Source organism: Poecilia reticulata, linkage group LG22 (genome assembly GCF_000633615.1).
Source record: "Poecilia reticulata strain Guanapo linkage group LG22, Guppy_female_1.0+MT, whole genome shotgun sequence".
Classification (NCBI taxonomy): domain Eukaryota; kingdom Metazoa; phylum Chordata; class Actinopteri; order Cyprinodontiformes; family Poeciliidae; genus Poecilia; species Poecilia reticulata.
The window spans coordinates 8,099,973-8,121,002 of NC_024352.1; the positions used below are offsets into that span (position 1 = coordinate 8,099,973).

At 42.0% G+C, this 21,030-nt stretch overlaps 1 protein-coding gene across 1 annotated transcript; it reads right to left on the reverse strand.

Moving 5' to 3' along the window:
* Nucleotides 1–308: 308 nt before the first annotated feature.
* Nucleotides 309–20,749, reverse strand: crip2 (cysteine-rich protein 2). The gene is made up of 8 exons (XM_008399154.2): nucleotides 20,577–20,749; nucleotides 7,542–7,636; nucleotides 3,708–3,765; nucleotides 3,364–3,483; nucleotides 1,964–2,032; nucleotides 1,778–1,872; nucleotides 835–892; nucleotides 309–648 (listed from the first exon to the last, which is right to left on the reverse strand). Exons 1-8 carry the CDS (start codon nucleotides 20,617–20,619, stop codon nucleotides 581–583), a joined length of 606 nt encoding a protein of 201 aa, XP_008397376.1. The 5' UTR covers nucleotides 20,620–20,749; the 3' UTR covers nucleotides 309–580.
* Between the last annotated feature and the right edge of the window lie 281 nt (nucleotides 20,750–21,030).

A 21,030-nucleotide genomic window follows, 5' to 3' on the forward strand; every position in this document is an offset into this window, starting at 1 on the left:
TTAAATAAGACACAACTAACCTATTAGTAACTTTTCAGCAAGATACAGGAGCTTGTTTTAAGTAAATAATTCTCTAATATTGATAAAAAATAAATCCATAACAAGAATTTTTTTTATATGTTATAAATGAAATAATTTGCAAGTGGAACTAGTACTTTTTAAAAATCAATATCATGAAATTATTTACTTAAAACAAGCTTATATATCCTGCTGGAAAGCTACTTGTAAATTAGCTTTGTCTTATTTCAAATGTACTAAGACACTTCCACTAGAAACTAGACAAAATATCCTTCGTCAGATTTTTTTTTAATGTGAATTTTATGGGATACTTTGAAGTGTCTGTGCTCTTTTCAGCATTCGAGTTCGGTTAATTTTCCTCCGTCCTGCTTTATCTGATCCTGGGAGAAGAGCCGGGAAAGAGAGTCGCAGCCGACCGACAGCCGCCTCCGGTATGAACAAACGAGTTGGGAGGAGGGGCAAAAAATAAAATAAAAATCAACACATAATACTGTGGGTGTTGGTCAGTGTATCGTAGAGAAGAGGAGGGTGAGGCTGAGGGGGTGTGGGGGGGACAAAAGGTTCAAGGCTGGGTCACTGCACTGGGCTCCTTGTCATAGATGTAGCTGCCCACGCCGCCAGTGTTGACGCCTGGAGAGACCAAAAAGGGAGAACAGTGGGAGAAGAGTCAGGAGGGGGGAAAACAAGGCGAAACATCAGCAGGACGGGTCGCTGCACAGTCACAGTGGAAAAGGCTGCTTAGAAACACTTGTGTGACATTCTCTTTTCAAGTGTCAGTCGGAGATTTGTGGGTCGACAGCGCCCCCTAGCGGTTACCTTTGGGTCCAAAGAGGACGGCGTAGCAGGGTTTGTGGCAGTAGGGCTGGCCGTCATGCTGGAGGGGGAGGGGAGGAGACGACGACAATTAGTTTGACAAAGTTACTCTGAAATGGAACGAAATAATAATAATAATAAAAAAATAATAAATCTCTCACAGCTACAGATTAACGTTACATATGCACGAATAAAAATCAGACTACAGCTGATGTTAACCTCTACAAAACGGCGGTGAAAATCTTCTGGGGAATCAAATCTTGACCTTTTTGCATTATATTTAATTTATTAGAGAGCTTCTGAATTAATCTTACGTAGACGTAATAAAAGACTCAAAGAAGTTTGCTGTTGGAAATATGAAGTGACCTTTTCAATTAACTCCTCCTCCTCAGAACAGCTGATATTGTTGGCTTGGAGGTGGAAACGGTGGGGATCTATACTGTCAATATTTCCTATGTGCTACTACCCAACTTGATTGTGGTCACTTAAGTTGTTAGTTTTTGGTAAGTATTGCGTAACCTTTTAAAAACCACTGTCCAGTGTAATTTTTTTCCACCAACATTTTTCCTCTGACTAAAATAAATAACACCAGTGTGATGGAGAATCTGTATAGGAAGGGTGATGGCAGGACGGACTAGAGGAGACGTGCAAAAAGCATCAGCTGTCATGATGAAATGAATAAAGATTTTTCAGTTTATTACTGAGGAGGGTGTAAATAAGTGTCAATACAGGATTACATTTTTTTCTTATGTAGAAAATTGTTTATTATCTTCATTCTGACTTTCAATCAGAAACAAACTTCTCAGTTGAACGAAAGTGTGCACTTTTACATCCAAATCTGCTCAAAGTCTACGAATGTTTCATGAATGACGGTTTTAATTCAATGCTTTTAACAGGTCTGTGTTAGGCGGCACAGTAAAAACCAAAACCTAATGCGTGCTGTCACCTCTGCGTGGCTGCCAGGAGCCAGAGTCTTGCTGCACCTCTCGCAGCGCAGACAGGGCCGGTGCCAGTCCTTCCCCAGGGACGTCACCTTCTCAGCTAAAGGGACGGAAACCAGACACACATTTCATACGTCAGGCGCTTTGCGCGTCCGAGCCTTTTCCTGTAAGGAGGTGTTTTAACGACTCACCAAAGTACACCTTCTTGTTGCATCGGGGACAAAGGTTGGCCTCGCCGGAGAAAGTGGTGATGCTGCCAGCTGCAGAAAATGAAAAAATAAAAATAAATTACACCTAGAGGCAAGTCTCTAAAGAGCAAATGTGGAAAAAATAAAAAATATAAAAATGAATGAGAACTGATGAATGAGTATTAGTCTGGTCCTGCTAGGTGTGAACTCCACTGGGGCAATAATGAAAGGACAGAAAAGAAATGTTACGTTTTATGGATCTCAAGGGAAGTTTATATAAAACACCCAAATATTGCCAAGTTCAGACATTTAACTCATTGTTTCCCATCAGACTCAATCATAAGGCATGCTCTGTAACAGCGCGAGATGACAGGAGACGTGCTCTGATTGAACAGCAGCTTCCACGTTTTCCCACACAAACACGCGGCTCAGCAGACCGACGGATCCAAAACATGAAGCATTCACACTCAGAACCTTCCCACATTTTCTCATGCTACATTTTATTCGACAGCTAAACACAAATTAGACCTTAATTGCAAAAAAATGGAAGGACAATTAGAAATGATTTCAAAAATGTTCACATCAAAAAAAAAACAAAAAAAAAACGTGTAACATTTGTATTTACCCCCTTTTATCCTGATATTCTCTAAGTTCTGTGCAGCCAGTTATGCGCTGCATCTAATTTACTAATTAGGGGTCCAGTTAAACATCTACATTTCCAATTAGGTGCCTTTTAGGGCATCTAATTACATAAAATCCCCCTGTGTGTTATTTAATCTCTGTGTAAATCCAGCTGTTCTTTGTTAGAGAGGATTAGAGAACAAACAGCGACAGGCAGACTAGCAACACAGCAGACAGGAGGAAATCCTGGAGACGTTTGAAGCGGGGTTAGGTCTCAAAGCCACATCTCAACTTTGAACGTCTGTCAGAACTTTGTTCAGTCCAAAGTGTGAGACAGAAACGCCTTCCTAAAACTGCGTGAATCTGGCGGGCTGCGGCGTTAACGAGGGAAGCAGCCGATGGGGCCGAATACCAATGCACGGCGCACTTTTTAGATTTTGACATTTAAAAAAAATTTTTGAAAACTGTCTTTGACTTTCACTTCACAGCTATGCAAAGAAAAAAAAACTTTTGTAAACATGTTCTACCCAGAACTCCTCAAATGGCAGTTTTAGCTCCACCTGGTTCAAATTATATTTCCGTATTAAAAAAAATCTATTAAGCACCTTTTCCAACTAATCAGATTAATCGTCGTTAAAAAAAACAAAAACAAAAAAAAAACAAGAGAATGACTCAAATACTCGTTAGTTGCAGCCTTCATGTCGAACTCCCAAACAAAGAGAGAACGTCAGATCATTTTCTCATGTAGATTTTAAACCGATAGCAGAATTCGTCTGAAATACCTTTTGATGGCACCTTTGGCGCGTACACACGCTTCTCTTCGACTTTAGAGGCCGAATCCCCACCGGTGTTGTTGGCTGGAGCATCGTACACATAAGAACCTGCTCCTCCAATGTTAACACCTCGGGTAGAGTAGGAAGATGAAAAAAAGATTTAGAATTACACAGATTTAGTGGATACAATATTCATTTCATGAATTATCTGCATTAAAATGTTCCAGATTATATTTTCGTATAACAGGTAAGGAGCTAAATATAGAGAGTTACACGCATCTAACCAGCAGAGAAACTCTGCATAAATAAATCAAATGGGTTTTTAATAATGTAACGGTGGGAGTGCAGTTCACCTTTTGGCCCAAAGAGGGCAGCATAGCATGGTTTGTGGCAGTAGGGCCTTCCATCGTGCTGCAGGGAGAGAGAACATATCATTGTTAGCGGGAGAAAAACCCCAAACTGATTCACTTGAGTACATAAAACAGAAGGGAAGCTGGACATGATGTGTGTGTGTGAAGTCATAACGTTCACACACTTTAAAAATGTTGCAGAGGAAGGAACATGTCCAAAAATTGAGCTTTTTTTATTTATCCTTCTGCCACGTAATGATGAAGTCGTTGTCACAGGGTGTTTTAACCTAAAATAACGAGCGCTACTGTATCCAGGGAACTGGTCTCTGTTGATGAATTCACACACGCACGCACACACACACACACACACACTTCAATGGGAGCTTTGTGTCTGCACATGTGTGACAGACATCGTGTTTCCATTCCCAAGAAAAAAGGGGGAGGAAAAAGGAAAAAAAAAAAAAATAAATCAAAATGGTGACATAAAAGGTCTTGAATCCGATGCACACTGGGAATGTGTCAGCCACCGCAGAAACATGTGATGGGTGAAGGGAGTCGGGGGCGAGGGGCCACCGGTGTGTGTGCAGGCTCCGATGCCCATAGATGAGAAAAATGAGCGAGCAGGTGGCGAGACCTGCAGGGTGATGAGTGGAAAACCAGCCACTGCTCACTTTGCCATGGCCACCTGAGCTCTTAATTTATTTTTTTCTTCCTTGTAGGACAGTGAAGAAGAAAGAAAAGCTCGCTCTCTGACTTTAATAATGCATCAGCCGTGACAGTATCGGCTGTTGTTAAAGCCGCCACACTCTCTCCCTCTGGCCCTCGTGTTCGGCTTTTACGAGACTCCCAACGGTACGGAGTCGGACTCCAACTCTGACATCTTCCTCGGGATCCGACCGTACTGGCGGACGGACGGGATGCAAAGTGAACTCAAAAATGGATTCGCCACTGAAAGAAAAGCCCACTCTCTTCCCAGCAGTTAAACCTCCCACACTGTCACGCACACTTAAGGTTTGCTCCAACTCTGCGCTCTGATTTCTAAACCACTGCTCACCTTTCAGCTGCTAAATCATCTCTGAAGGTTTAGCTGCTTTATTTTTTCATTTTCTCCAGACAAACTCCCTGTCATCCATTTCAGGGTGAGTTATTACTTAATAAGACCCCTATTTATGAAGTTAAAGTTCATGTTTCTTCTAGGATTTCCTGATGAACCCTGGAATCAGCAGCAGTTCAGGAACGACCCGTCGCTGCAGGTCATGTAAGCGAACAGAGCCGTATTTCCTTCCTGTATTGTCTGAGTTTAATCATTTTAGATGGCTGAAAATAAGAGCAGTGTTATAGAAAGAGTTTACATTAGCTGAGCCTTCTAAAAGCATTTTTGACACATTAAACTTTTCCACAGTTTCTCACATTACAACGTATTTCATCAGGATTTTATCTAACGGAACAATAATGTCCCGGAGAAATGAAAGAACGTCCATAGCGTGATGCTACCAAAAACCATTGTTTTCCACATTAGGGTGCACGTTTTGTTTCACTAACTAGATGCCTTCTGTGGCATATAGTCGGTTATTTAGCTGCCTTATTAGTGAATTAGTTCAGTGCAGCCAATCTTAACTGACCTAAAACAAGAGAAATGAATTTGTTAAGACAGTGAGATATTTATTATCTTTAAAAATGCGCTTTCTAAATTTAGGCTTTTAAATCAAATGTCAGATTACACTTTAATATCAAACTGTGCAGTTTGAATATCAGGGGCTTTCGAGGGTTTTACACAGAAATCAAGCACTGATTTAGCGCGACTGTCCCTGATCATTCTGACGTTTTTATCCAGGCCCATTAGGCTCATGTGATGACTGCTGACCCCCCCCCCCCTCCCGAGTGATGCAGCTGACCCTAAAGCAGCCAGAAGAGCCAGTGCTCATCAGCAAAGTGCCGAAAGCTTGCAAATGCAGATGAGAAGCGGACCTTTAAGTCGCTGTAGTTGAAAACAACCGGTAGCTTTTATTCCATTTGCGAGAAAGTGAACATATCTGAACGTACGAGTGTCTCATTTTGACCGGATTTGAAGCTGTTAAAGATTAAGTAAAACATTTTAACCCAGCATATGCGCTAATTCGTGACCATTAGGATTTATAGATGTTAACTGAGTCCAGATGGTTCTGACGTTCCAGCAGTGTTGGGTTAAAAAAAAAAAAAAAAAACACCTCCGAATGTGCTGGAACAAATAAAGCCATGCTCTTTCAGGGTCAACAACGGAGACTTGTCACGTCACATGTTGGAGGTCGCCCCGGGGGAATACCGCTGCCCTCGTTTAGCCCACAGACGTCAGGCCGCTCTGGGCCGCATCCTGTCCCTCCGTCTCCTTTTAAAGCAGCAGTCTTCGTCCTTCTGGGGTTCGCAACCTTCCACATACCGGGCCTGAGAGGATAACAAACAGCACTCCCGGACAATCCCTTTTAAACATTTCTTTCCAGAAGGAACGTCACCGGGCCTCGAGTTTCCATGACGACGATCGAGCAGAGATTCGTCTTCCTGTTAAAGTAAGAATTGTGGTGTGGGGAGGGACTTGGATGCCCTCCATGGAGCAGAGGATGGCGGGAAGAGCGAGCGAGGGCCTCAGAGAGAGACTGTGTGCGACTACAGTACTGCAATCAGGCAGAGATTAAACGGCAGACAAGCATCCTTTGGGGTCTGTGGGGGAAATTGCTTTTGTGTCCAAAGAAGTTGAGATCACATCCTCTTTGACCAAAAGGAAAAAAAAAAAGAGCGGGAGATCAAGAAGAGTGTTTAAAAAAAGAAAGAAAAAAAAAAGAAAACATAGTTGCCCGGGTCATGAACGGGTAAATCAAAAACGATGAGATGAGAAAATCCTGAAAAGGCAGAAGCGGACAGTGAGCAGTGCAGCGTCAGGGGAACCTGACTGAGATGTGATACTGCAGTCTGACTCTGCAGGACAGAGAGGGAGGATCTGAAAACGGCTCATCCTGCAGGGCTGGAGGGAGTAAAACGTCCCATGAAGAACCGACATATCGAGACACACACAACAGGCCCGGAAAACGGAAAGCAGACACAAATATATCTGGTGACAGATGCACAAGGACTGTGACATATCATGACCCAGAGAAGGACAAATAACACTTCGATACGTCACAGGACCTTTTAAAAGAGACTACGGACTCGTGTCACACGACACCTCAGGGCCAAAAGGCCAAAATTCAGAGATTCTGTCTGTAAGTCTGATAATCACCAGGCAACAATCGATTCTGGCTCTTAGACGTTGCAGTAGCACTGCAGGAATACTAAAGTCCTAAAGGTTGCAGACCTGTGACTACTGTGCTGCGTCGTCTCGTCTCATTCTTTTATCTGATCATATTGCCATGTGTTATCGTAGTTTATATCTTGGTAAAGTTAACTGTGTGTTGTTGTTATACTTTGTGCAGCACTTTGGTCAACTTTCATTTTAAAAGTATAAGAATATAAAAACAAAAAACAACAAAAGGCTGACTTGACTTCAAGAAGTCAGACTAGGATTCTCTTGCAAAAATGATTTGTAATCTCAATGACAAGGTTAAAAAAATAAAAAATAAAAAAATGTAAAAATCATTAATGAATAATGGTTGAAACAAATGAGCTCATAAAGCAAAAACATCTTCCTCCGACACAATGTCTACACGGCAATTGAAACTAATTTGGGGAAAAAACAAAAATTTTATCTTTTCATGGAGACAAATATATATATACACACATTATATATACATTGGTGAAGCTTCAAACGCAGCCAAGTGATTCCACACTTTTTTCCTCTGAGCTCTTTCACAGTTTGAACCCACTGACCTCTGCGTGGCCTCCTGCATTCAGAAGCTTGTTGCAGCGGTCACATTTGAGGCACAGTTTGTGCCAGTCCTTCCCCAGTGATGACACCTTCTCAGCTGCAAATCAAAGACAAAAGACAGAAGGGAAGTAGGATCAATGCAAACATTCACATCAAGCAACATTTGTGCAGATTACTGTGAATAATCCCCCTTTGGCCCCTCTATCAATTGTGCATGTTTGTATCACAGAGCGCCCTTCAATCAGCCACTGCGGGGAGGAATGACGTCCCCCATTGCTTCACCATCTACAATAATGATTGGTTTGTGCTGTGTTGTCTCTGGCCTTGATGGGGATGCTGTCATCACGCCAACAGAGGGATTGTTTTCTTGGAGGCGGGAACAGTGGGGATGCCTGTGTACAACACCGGGATACGGCGATGATGTCATAGTCGGGCTAACTGACAGCGGCGTTAGAAACAGCGGGGGGGATCCATATCTAACCCAGATTCTTTGAATAATCTATTAAAAAAAACAACAACAAAAAAAAAGAAAACATACACACACTCCCTTCCCCCACCCTGATGCACACGACCACCTCCCCCCCCTCCCCTAAGCCCCATTTCGGTGCACTTCTCCTGCAGTCGTCCATCCAGACAGGCGAGGGACGCAAAACGTACACTTCAAAACAACAAATCACCATTGCCTCCAAACAATGGGCCCCAAGGAGTCATCCTGGCAGCAGAGGAAACACCTTCTCTTATCAAGGAACAGCAAAAATAGCCGGATACTTCGGCCCGTTTCCTACATGCCCCAGCTCATAAAGCACACAAACATGTGCGCACGCAGCCAGCTCATATGCAGACATTAAGGCTCTTGTTCCTCCACGCTGCAACATAGCTTCATGTTATAGTATATATTTATGGAAAGGTTTAAAAAGAAAATAATAATTACTGTCTGCAAGCGAAAGATGAAAAGAGAGAGTAGCCTTAGTGGGAATGTACTTTTTTTTGGATGATGAAAAGACATAAACAGCATAGATGCACAAATCAGATTTGTGTTTGATTATAGATCTCGCTCTGCACTAAGTCTGAAACATTTCACTGATATTTCAAAATAGTTAGCTTTGAGTCTTCCTCCCTCAGTAATAGCTTCCACACTGCAGAGTTTTGTGGTCACTGCAATCTGATATTATTTAAGAAGGGTGTGTTCGTTGCTTGGAAAACGATAGTAATTTTGAGTTCTCAATCAAAGTGAGCTAAAAAATATGAAACTCTGAATATTGCCTGGTACATTTCTAACAAAAAAAAATGTTAGCGTTGAAAGATGTCATTTTCTAAAAAAAAAAAAAAAAGTTATTCCTTTAAAGAATAAACTTATGAAAACTTATGAATACATTAGATCAATTGCCACATGACTTCACTAAAACATTTATTTAAAAAAGAAAAAAAAAATCAAAGTTCTTCTATTAAAAAAATGCATAAAACCCCCAAATAGCCACACGTAACACTTTTTGATTATAGAAAATCTGCAGGTTTACAGCTAGACTGTCTCCTTGGACTGACTCTCAATTACTTCTTTGTAAACCTGATTAAATCAACTTTGGGTAATGAAGTTAAATTTGATTTGATAAAAATTACAAAGGAATCACATTATATTATCCAGTGGAAAATAATTCCCTCAGGATTGATTCGAGAGATGAGATTACTCTGTTCTTTCTCCAGTCGCACTCTGCTAACTCTGTCAATTACGACAAATGGATCACAAGACCAGGGAAAAAACTCACACTGTGCATGGAAGCGGGGTCTTGGAAAAAGACCAAGCGCTGGACAACTTCTTAAGTCCAGCAATTCACGCTGCAATTTACACAATAAATTGCAGCTTGAATAATTTTTATTTCTTAAACCAGAGAGAAATATTTCAAGCTAAAGAAAAGAATCTGCCTTTTGACAAATATAGTCCTCGGCGTCACAACTCTAGTAAATGGAAACGCACCGCCATAGTTAGGTTTTTAAGGTCACCTTTAACAGAAAACAGATCGAATTCTTGACAATAAAAAAATACCTTTCCATCAGGAATCTGTGAAATATTATTCACAACCTAAAAAAAAAACACAGAGCGAGAACAGAAAGCAGAGGTGAGCACCAGGTGTGCTTTTGAATCGCTGTTCACCCCAGAATCATGAAACAGCTGCAATTGGGGGTCCAAGGGAAGAAACAAATACACACACACGACTCAGAGAAAAACCAAAACACTTCATGCAATAACATGAGGTGACTGCAGGTGTTGTTTGTGAGCATAAAGTTTCGTGGGTAAGAATTCTCTGTAGCTTTTACATCTTGCTACACAAAAACGCAACTACGTAGGTGTAAGAATAACATTTTGACAACTACATCGGTGAGGTGCACGAGTAAAGAAACAGACTGATTATGTGAGAAAAAGAGAATTTTAGCTGCTTCCATTCATTCGCACCGAATTTTAACACATCCTCAGCAACAATGCTGACCAGAATCTTAAAGGAAATTCCTGTTTATCTTTTCTTTTTTTAACATTTGTGTCAAATTGTCATTCATAAGAAAATTGACATTCCATGTCTGTGCAACCCAGTAAGTAGTTCCCTTTTCGCTACAACTTCAGCTCCAAAAAGTAAAAACAGGATGTGTTCAGATTCTCTTGAAAGTAGATTTGCATCAATTCCTCTCATGTCTGAGGTCACCGTATGACCTTTCAAATGTTGACAGAATGGCGCAGAAACCGAGTACTGGAAAACTGCCTGGGTGTCCTTGGGGAAATCTATCTGTCAATGACTCATTCACAAAAACGGACTCAGAGTTTTAAAAGTCAGAGGATGAATGGATACACACTTCAGGGGGACTGCTGCTTGTTCTCTGCAGATGTCCACCGTTTAATAGTTCCCACTTTGAAAAAGACGTTAATCTAACAAGAAGGGTGAACTCATCTGGCGTATTAAGTGCAAGAAAAGGGAGGGTGGGGGTTTGGCTGGCCTAGATAAACTGAGTCACTATCTGCCCTCGTCATCCTTTATTCAGTCCAGACTAATGCACCAAGAAACAAAATGCGTTGCGTAACAATAAACAATCACGGTATCCTAAAATAGTGAACACGTGGGAACAAATGATGCAAATGAAAAAGCTGCAGCGCATCCTCCCGCCTACATGAGGGTAAAAACCCCCACCGGTTTAAAACAAACAAACAAGGGGGAGCAACTTGACAGAAACTCACGTTGGCAATGTCAACAGTGAAGAGGACGTGCCAGATCCTGCCTGCTCTCTATCCAAAGCCCACAAAAAAGGGGGGATTCCTGGGAATGTTGACGTAAACACAGGTGGAAAAAAACTCCAACTGAAAGGTTCTCGTACATCTTACCTGACCTACGCTGACAGAGCCATGGGGAAGTGGATCATTTTCAGTGAACTGGGCATCTCTTTGTTGTCATCCTTGCAAATGACAAGCATCTCTCCTATTGGATGTTCTGCACGGATTTAGCAGCTGCACAGATTAAACATGGAAGACTAACTAAAGATATTTAAATAGTCCATAATTTGGGGTGCAAGCATGTAAAGGCCTTCATTTGTGGAAACGGTTTCATGTGAGATATGATTGCTGCCGAGGCATTTAGAGGCTCTTTGGATTTGACAGACTGTTCGTGTTTATGTAATTGAGAGCCGGTGCCTTCAAAAACGAGAATGTCAGCGCTGACTTTAAACCCTGACGAACAGAGCGCGGTCCCTACAGTGACGCCGAGCTGGACAGGGGTCGACGCCAGAGGTCGATTGATACCTGCACCTCTGAAAGCTCTTTAACTTAATTTCTTCATGTCCAGGAGTCTCTGATTGCATTGTCAGTGTGGTTTTAATCACAGAGACAATCTGCATCCGACTCTCACTTACCAACGCAACTATTACAGCATCGTGCAAATGTATTCACCCCCCCGTCAACTTGTCCTCATCACGTTGTGTTACAAGCACAAACTCTTTTTAGAAGGATTTTATGTGCGACCAAAACGAAATAGTGTACAACTTGAAATAGTAAGGATGTTGATATTAGTTTATTTAGACAACGGAAACGTGGTATTCACTGCAAAAACTCAAGATCTCACCAAGTATTTCTGGTCTTGTTTCTAGTGCAAATCTCTTAGTGCACTAGAAATAAGACACACCTAAAATTGATAAAAAAGATATCGATCAAACCAAAAAGTACAAGTTCCACTGGCATTTTATTTCATTTATGGGAAAAATGTCTTGCTATATGCAAAATAATCTGCCTGTGGAATTAGTACGCTTTTGTCATTATAAAGCAATATCGACTAAAGAAACCTTCCTATATCTTGCTGAAATTTTATTCGTAAGATATTTGCACTAGAAACTGGACAAAAATACTTGTTAAGATTTGGTCATTTTGTGGCAGCGTTTAGCCTTTTTTTTTTACTCTGATACGTCTAAATAAATTAATCCAGACCAGCAAACACAACAGACGGACGAGGGACAAAGTTATAGTGACATTCAAAGCAGAACTTTCACATGATGATACACAATGACAGCGGGATGATGCTGTGGGATGTTTCTTTTCCAGGAGAGTCAGGGAAGCTGCTCAGAGTTAATGGGGAAACAGGGATAGTGGGAGAAAACCCATTAGTCAAAGTCCAGATCTAAGTCCTTAGACCTTTAGAAAGGAAATGCAAGCCACGTTTTTTCTTTTTCTTTTTAACATTTTTGAAAACTATGATTAGCCACGACTTTGTGGGGATCTATCACATAAAATCCTAATAAAACACGTGGAGGTTGATGGAACCATTAAACATGTATACCCAAAAACAGAGCAAAAAAAATACATTAAAAACATTAAACCTAACCCCAAAAGTAGAAAAAACCTCAACTGTATAGGAAAAAAATATAACACGACCAGCTTGATCTGTAATGAACTGCAAATAAACAAGGCAACGTTCTCCACAACAAAACAAAGGAAAGCATCTGCATGTCACTTTACACCCTGCATAATATAATTTCACAAAAGGTTATTTCTGGTAAATTGTAGTCAAATGATTTTAACTAAGGGGAATAAAAAGGTCCATTCAACATCAAATAGATTTAGCATTAGCGAGCATGAATTACTCGTGATTGGGTTTGAGATCGTCCGAGCATCCATGCCGTTGACGTCACAAAAAGCCTCTTGGAAGCTCTAATTTAATTCTCCCCGTTGGCTTCGGTTGTGAGATGCACTTTTAGTCTAGACTGCCCTCAGAGCCGGGTTTTCCACAAAGGCAGCAGCTTGGGAACAGACCTGCAACAAATGGTCCACAAACACAGAATAATTGGACGGAGCATTAGGAAACGGAGCACTAACGAGCAGCCTTCTGAGGGGAAACATTAAGCCGCATTTCTCCCAATGACTTAATTACCTCTCCCCGATTGTCAGCAGTGACAGAGCAGCTACGCCGAAGCTGCCGGTGGACTCGTTTTTGTTTTTTTTTTAACTGGGGGGGAGAGATTGTCCCCGTTTTTCTCACGAGTGATCGACGAGAACAGAGCGCCGAGCAAGATTTACACAGCCGAATTCACAGCATTTAAAAAAAAAATAAAAAAACACACAAAAACAACAGGAAGCACCGTCGGTAGGTCTGGGTTTGGAAATCTAATATGTGTGTTTACTTATCACTCAATAATTCGATCAGTGTGTAACAGGCGGAAATGTAATTTGCTTGACAAGGAAGAGGACAACAGAGCTTTCTGATCAGGAGCTGGTTTCTGTAAGAGAAAAATCTGGTCATCGTTTGGATTCATCAGGTAGTAATAACAAGCTACAGTCAGCCATGATGGCTCTGGTGTGACAAATTGATTCGCCTAATGCTGCGTTTTGTGCTGTTCTGTTGCAGCCTGAGCTGACTTGGACCCTTTTCTGCAATAAACCCAACCACGCAGCCATCCCTTCATCTTCTTCTTCACCCTCTTCGTCCAACTAGAAACAGCTGTGTCCACACGGGTGTTTGTGATTTCAGCGTGATAACCGTGGCTCCACGCACCTGAGGAACAGACTGGAGGCCACTCGGTTTGTGTCCCGGGAGAAACAACAACAACTAACCAAAGGGAAAAAATGAGCACCCTGTGTTTTCCTGTCTGCGTCCTTGTTCTACTCTCTGGAGGAAAAACACCCTCCAGCACTTCTGATCTTTTCCTTCACATTCAGACAATGGGCATTCATGCACCAAAGGAAAGTTCTCAATAGATAAATATGCTGTAAATTTAGCACATGTTGTTTTTATTGTCTGCTCATTACAAAACATTCGAGATGCAAACTCGATATAACATATTGTTATTATAACATATTATAACATATAACATATAAGCAGTGTAGCTTAATATAATTTAGGAAGATGCTACTATATTAGACTAACTTTAAAAAGGAATTCTGGGAAATCTATCCTGTAAATCCCCCTTAGTTTTATTTTGTAGTGTGGCAGCAGCTTTGGGATGTTGCTAAATCTGGTGAAAGTAACATGGGGCTGACCCTGATGGCAGCGTTAACAAACAGAATTGATTTATTTATGGTCGGTACGCGCTCGTAGCTCCCTGAGCGGCTCACAGTGACTGTTCAGGGTAGTTGTTCGTTTGCTTCACAGCTACTAAAAAACATTGTTTTGGATCCAGCTCACTCCCTGTGGCTGATGCAACCTCATAGCAAAACCAGCTCTGGAGGTCGTCCATTGCCTCAGATGAGGCGAGGCTTCCTCTCCGGGCTCACTACCCATCACCCCTCCCTTTGTGTACAAGCGAGGCCGACCTTGGGAATCCCGCTGGCTGATGTAAATGGACTGCAGTTAACGTGCATCCTGCCTGCGCCGACCAGCAGACCCGCGGGCGAAGCAGCCACTCGACCGTCCATCTTTCTTTGACTTGTTCCTCCGCCCCCCAAAGCTGCTTTCCCTGCACCGAATCTGTTCTCCAAGAAAAAAGGGACACGGTGTCCAAGCTGCGTGCCGTTCAGAAAGATCGAGTGCTTCTCAAACAGGAAGCGGAGTCATTTCTATGACTTTGCATTGTGCACCAGATTGCTTTAATTTGATAATGAGTCCCTAAAGGGAAGAGATCGCACGAGAGTGCCATAAAGTGTAGACAGTTTTAAGTGAGTCTTGAGGCCCAACTGCATGGACTGCATGTCTGTGTGGCAGGATGGTGCAGAGAAGAAGCTCCAGAGTCTAACAGATGAAGTTCTAACTCAATGGAAATTTCTGTTTCCACTTTAAGTACAATTAAATCAGGTTCTATACTTAGAACAGTACAAATATTGTTTGAGGTGCATACAATTTTCATCATCTGACTCATGTCCAAACCAAGTGCATACATCATTTACACAAATTAAAACCTGGAAGACCTCAAAAGGCATCAATTTGGGAATGTGGTGTGTTCCCAAATTGATCTTTCCATCGGATCGATTGGATGCTTTGTTGTCATATCTGTAAAACGGACTCCAGCTATTTCTCTTTACAGTCGTCAATAACCCCAAAAAACACAAACATGACCCCCAGTCTTATCAAGCACCTCAAAGCATACAATGCATGTAGGAGACCTGAATAATAATGCTAGTCTGATATCCGATTTCACTTCTTTCCCAAGTCCTTCTATCTGATTACAAACACAAATGTTTGCAGATATTATTTCCCCAAGTCATTTGTGCAACAGATTTTACTGGTAAGCTGTTTCTCATGGTGATACCTCAGCCCCCCGCCCCCAGGTGCTCTCACTGCTCATGTTAGGTTTAACTGGTCTCTCTAACTTGACCTTACTAGAAAGTATTTTTGCCCTCTGTATTGCTCTGTGATGGACTGGTGTTGTATCCAGGATGTGTCCTGCTAGAGATGGGTACCGACTCCCCTACCAAACCTTGCCGGGATAAGACGGTGGATGGATGACTCGTGCCAGCTGGCTGTGTGGAAATTATGCCAAAAAAAGCTTTTTCTTTTCCATCATCACAAATTTAAACATTACGTTTTTAAAACTCTACTGGAAGTTTTTTTTAATTATTATTTCCTTTATTTAACCAGGTAAACTCCTGGTTTAACTGGAACTGTGTGAATAGGCCTCTCACAATGATCAATAAATTAATTAATCACAGGATAAATTAAAACAAGCTCAATAATTTCCATTGGCATGGTTTATCGTTTTCCTGTTTTCTTCTCTTTCTACCAAAAACTGAATGACAAAGTCTTCTGTATGGTGTTTTGGTTTCAACTAGCCCTTATTTTGAAGGACAACTGTGCTGCTTTGTTCACTCATCTTTGATATTTAATGTCTCCCACTTCTAGTGTTAAATGTTCATTACAATTTAAAGTTTATTGCTTTTTGAAAATGTGTTCTTGCATTATTTTGCCATTACCATGACATTAGTTGAAAATGGTCTCAAAACAATATAATCGGTTATCACAATAATTTCTAGGACAATTTATCGTCCAGCTAAATTTGATATTGTGACAGGCCTCTGTGTGCATTAAAAACAAGACTGGGCTGTTCAGTAGCCAACACTCCAACGAAAGAAATGCCACTCTGTGTATGCTCTAACCTTGACAAATGTTACAGTTTAAGTGCCATTCTGTGATAGTAGGCATACTAATATTTGTGCCAACCTCACCTTTCATTCAGGGAACAGGGAGAATACCGTGTGCGTTAGGATGAGCAACCGACTGTGCTCCTCTATGCTGTTGCATAACAAGTCAAACCGCAGCAACGGTTGTACCTGTGTGCGAAGCAGTGGTAAAAGATGAGCCGTCAGCACCAAGCTTAATGCCATCTCCATTAGAGGATCATATTTGTGCCTCATAAAGGCAGAGAAAGAAGACCCTCGCTAACTGCCGCACAGGAGCTGGTGGGTTATGCAATTCCCAAAAAAAGCAGGAGGAAAAAACCTCAAGAAAAGACGTTACATAACCGACAAGGCACATTCACCCAGCCCGCTGGGCAGCCAAGTGGAAAACAGGGTGCTCTAGCATTGACAGAAAAGCAGGGTGGGATAAATAACACATATTGTGTGGGATAAAAGTGGGAATAATAGGGGAGAGGTGTGTGGGAAACGGACCGCTGGCCTTTCGTCCGTCCCCTCGGTCTGGTTAGACCGAGGGGACGAAGGTACTCGGGCTCTCTGGAAGGAGAACCGTGCGCAGAGACAGAAAGAGCCCTGTCTGAATAGAGATGTCACCTCTCATTAGAATGCATGAAGCACTCAGGGAGTCTCCGCTTAAAGAAAGGCAAAACCATCTCACCCTGCTTCCCCCATTCCGTGCAGTTAGAGCGGAAAGGAAAGTGAAGGAGGAATTACAAGTCCTGGGCCGCCACCAAGAGACTGAGAGGAGTCGGTGGATAAAAGAGAGAAAGAAGAAGCTCACCCAGGAGCTCCATTAGTTCCCATTAAGTCCTCGTTTATTCAGTTAGCGGCACAAAGATGCATTGCCCCCGTTTGTCGTGCAAACGATACAGATCAGCTGAATTCAGGCTTGGACTCCATCACATGGCCTGAATTCCCACTGAGCCTGGCTACATGTCTGCCTAGAGTCCCCCCGGTGTATTATTGCAAGCATTTCTGTCCCCTTCCAGATGCGAGGCCACAATGTGGACATGTGGTATTCAACCAACCATACCCATACAATCCCCCGAGACGTTCACATTCTTTCAATACCAACTCTGACGAGGGATTTTCTTTTTTTTTATTTTTTTTTTTTATTCCTGACGTTTTTCTTTTGGGGTCCCTGAAATCAAATCAGCATTTTAAGTGGCAGAAACTCCAGAAGTAGAGGTAACATTTTCCCCTTAAGTTGCAATTAAGCTAAAACGTCAGTGCCCAATAAAGCTTCAACGGAAAACCAGAGGAATTTCCATCCCAGTCGCGGCTCACCACTGCCCTTTGAAAAAGCATTTCTATTCAGAAAAGATGAAGAAAAAAAATATTTGGTGTTAAATAATGAATCTACTGTTGCTTAACTCCCATGCCAAGGGAACCAGATGGAGGGCCAGGTGGGTTTTTACAGGGTGGGCAAGTAGCTGCTTTTTAGAATACATCGCAAACCGCCAACGCATGAAGAAAAAGGAGAGCTAAACAAGACAGGAAATAGACAATTTTCTCCATCAATGACACACTTTTGAGAACATTTGAAAAAATTAAAGGCGTAGTCGTGGAGAGAAGAGAGTCTTTGTTTGGGAACTTCAGTGTATCATATTTGCTTTTTGCAGACGATGTGGTTCTACAGGCATCCTTAGCCAGTGACCTTCAGCATGAAAGCGGTTCAAAACTAGATATTAAGGAGCTGTGAGAGTAAACCTAAAGTTCTGAAGAAAAAGAAAAAGATGGACTAGGAGGTCAGCCTCTGTGGTAGAGTTCAAGTTCCTTGACATCAACCACAAATGATGGTGGAATGGATGAAGACAGCTGGGCTAAAATTCCTTCATACGGAGATTGGACATGGTCAGGAACTGAACCATTCAGGAGGAGGTCTAGGTAAAGCCCTCGATCCTTCACACAGAAAGGAGTTATGAATCACGATGAATGTGAGATTCAGATAATGACCTCAAGACTGACAGCTTGCTCCATTAGTCAGGGGAGTTCTGCCAAAAGCTGCTGCTCTCCCACATTGAAAGGACTCAAACGTAGAAAAATCTGGTCAAAAGACCACAACTCTCGATTTTCCGATGCGTCAACAAGTCAATTGAAAAAGCACTAAAAAGCAAAGATCTCAAGTCACTGCTCTCGTTAAACCTCAACATGACATATAGTTCATGACCAAAACGAACACACCTTGCATATAAATGACTGAGATTAGCTTCCTTCATTGGTTGGCTGGGCTCACCTTTAGAGAATATCTCAATTATCTATGGGGAGATCTCAAAGACGAGCCACTGCCCCTCCACGTAGAAAGGAGTCAGTTGATGAAAGAGCTGAGCCAAATAGTGAAGTTCTACATTTCTTAGAACCGTCCAACCTTCTCCGATGTTAAGAAGAGATGGATCAAGTCCAAAAGAACTGGAAAGAAGGAGGTCAGAGATAAGCCAATGACCTCCAAGTAAAGTCAGCAGTCCTCCAGGGCAAAAGGAGTCCTCTGAGATAGCTCGGGCCTCTGATCAAAACATCTCCCTCTGGAGGTTTTCCGGCCACTTAAAACTCAGCTGGAGAGCATCCGTGGGGAGAAGTCTTCTATATCTTCCTGGACTTTTTACCTTTTGAAGCACCACATTCTCATAAGGGGAACACAATGGACAGAAGGATTGATCATCACACCCACTCATGTCTGCTTTGTAACTTCTACATTCCTGCAGACTTGTTAATTCACCCCTGCTCAGAATTCCTCACCTCTTTCAGGAGCAACATTATTGTAAGATGTGTGTGTGTGTGTGTGTGTGCGCGCGTGCGTGTGTAGGTAGTGCTGCTGAACTTTTTTTTTTACAGTATCTGACTGTCATTAAGCATGCTGTTATTGCTGCAGGCCAAATGTTACTCCCACCCTGACCGCTCCATTCCTCCTTGCACATTTCACAGCTTCGCTCTAAAATGACTGAAACGTTAATATTGTCATTAACGCCTCCCTGCACTCCTCCATGAGCCCTTCATCATCTTCATCACTTGCTCCACCCAGAAGGAGACACCTCACGCAAAAATAACTGACCCGGACCAAAGTGCGTTACATAAAGACAAATAACACACACCAACGGGGAGCGGTGATTCACACGCTGCAGAGAATTAAGGCTACTCAGAGAACTGAATACTCATATGTTTGAAATCTGTAAATAAATCTTATTTGTAGGGATGTTATTCCATGCCAGTGACTCCCGGGACCCGGAGGATGAGGAGCAGCTGTGATGCGTGCTGCGGGCCGCTTCTGTTACGTAACAGTCCTTCCATCCACTCACATAATTGCTTTTGACCCCCACTGATGAGCACTGTGAATTGCGTAGAGCTGTGCTTTCTGTGTTTTTTCCAACACAAACAGTGGATTATGAAAAAATCAACAGCACAAGCTTAAATTAAGGGGAAAAAAATTCAACAGAGGAGGATGCACGTGAAGAGCAGAGGATGTAAATTACTGTTTATGTTGAGAATCTGAGCTCCTATAATCTAGGCACATCTCAAACTGTAAGCATCTTTTCATAAAACAGAGCATATAAGTAGTAATCATCCTCGCTGTATGGAAGTATGAGTCAGAGCTCTCGTCATGTGGGTGTTTTGATTTCTCAGTTTTGTTTACAAGGATGAAAAAGATGTACATTTCCAGGTTTCCATCCCACTGACGCAGCGTGATGTTGCTACCATCTTCTGTGAGTGGACACTCTTAGCATATGGCTCTCTTGGCAATAGGTCTCTGACAGCTATTCTCCTGAGCCAACCGCCGAGCTTGGAGCTTTACCAAACACAACAAATTAAAAATGGCACAGATCGGACTCAGAGCGGGATAAATCCTTCATCTGATCTGCAGCAGACGGCACAAACATCACAAATTTCCACACTGACCACCACTTGATGACATAAAGAGGGATCACTCAATGAAAATTGTGTTTGTTTACTTTCTTTTTGTTCATTAACCCCTTCAAATCTACAGCTTTTGGGTTTCACAGAGTTTGTTCAAGTGAATCATTTACTTTTCCAGTGACTATGACCCCTAAAATTGGCCCAGTGAAAGGAATGTTGAGGACTTCTGTGAGGAATCCTTATGGGAAAACTATGAACAGTTTAAATATTTCCCGCCAGTACAGTGATAATTTGTCATAGCCCCAACAGCAGACAAATTTGACCAAATATGTAGGTGCAATGTGTGGAAGATTTGCTCACATTCTAAACTATATATATATATATTTTAAAAAGCAGTGTTACTTATTATGTGTCTTCATAGCACAAACATAATTATTACATTAAACAATCGATAACATCTAAAAAAACAACACTGCATAAAACGAATGGACCCAAATGTTTACTGTTTAAAAATGTTTACATTTAAATTAGCGCCACCGTTATTATTGGTCAAATGTAATTTAAGCACACTAAAGTCCACTCTGCTTGCATTACTCACCGAAATACACCGTCTTGTCGCACTTGGGGCACTTTGAGGCCATGTTGGAGCTGTAGGAAATGTTGGTCTACTAGTTTTGTCTGTCCACCCGGGATTTCTCCTCTCCTCGTGCTCCGGTTCTCCCAAAACAGCAAGTGTCCCGCCGTCCACAGCAGCCAGAGCATCTATGCCTCATTTGCATATCCCCGCCTACTCCCAACAAAAATCCCGCCCTGACTACTTCAGGGACTGTCGGAAATATTCCTACTTGGCAACAAACCCCCCACCCCCTCCTTCGTAAAAAAAATAATTTCAAATATTTTTTGTGAATATCATAGCTGCATCTGACAACTCTCTTCTCGCCCTTCACTTACTATAATCCAGGCTGAATAATATTTCTGCATGAAGCAGGTATTGAGATGTAGCCTAAAGCATTTCCAATTAGAGCAACAATAGAGATGTGCGGATCAGAATT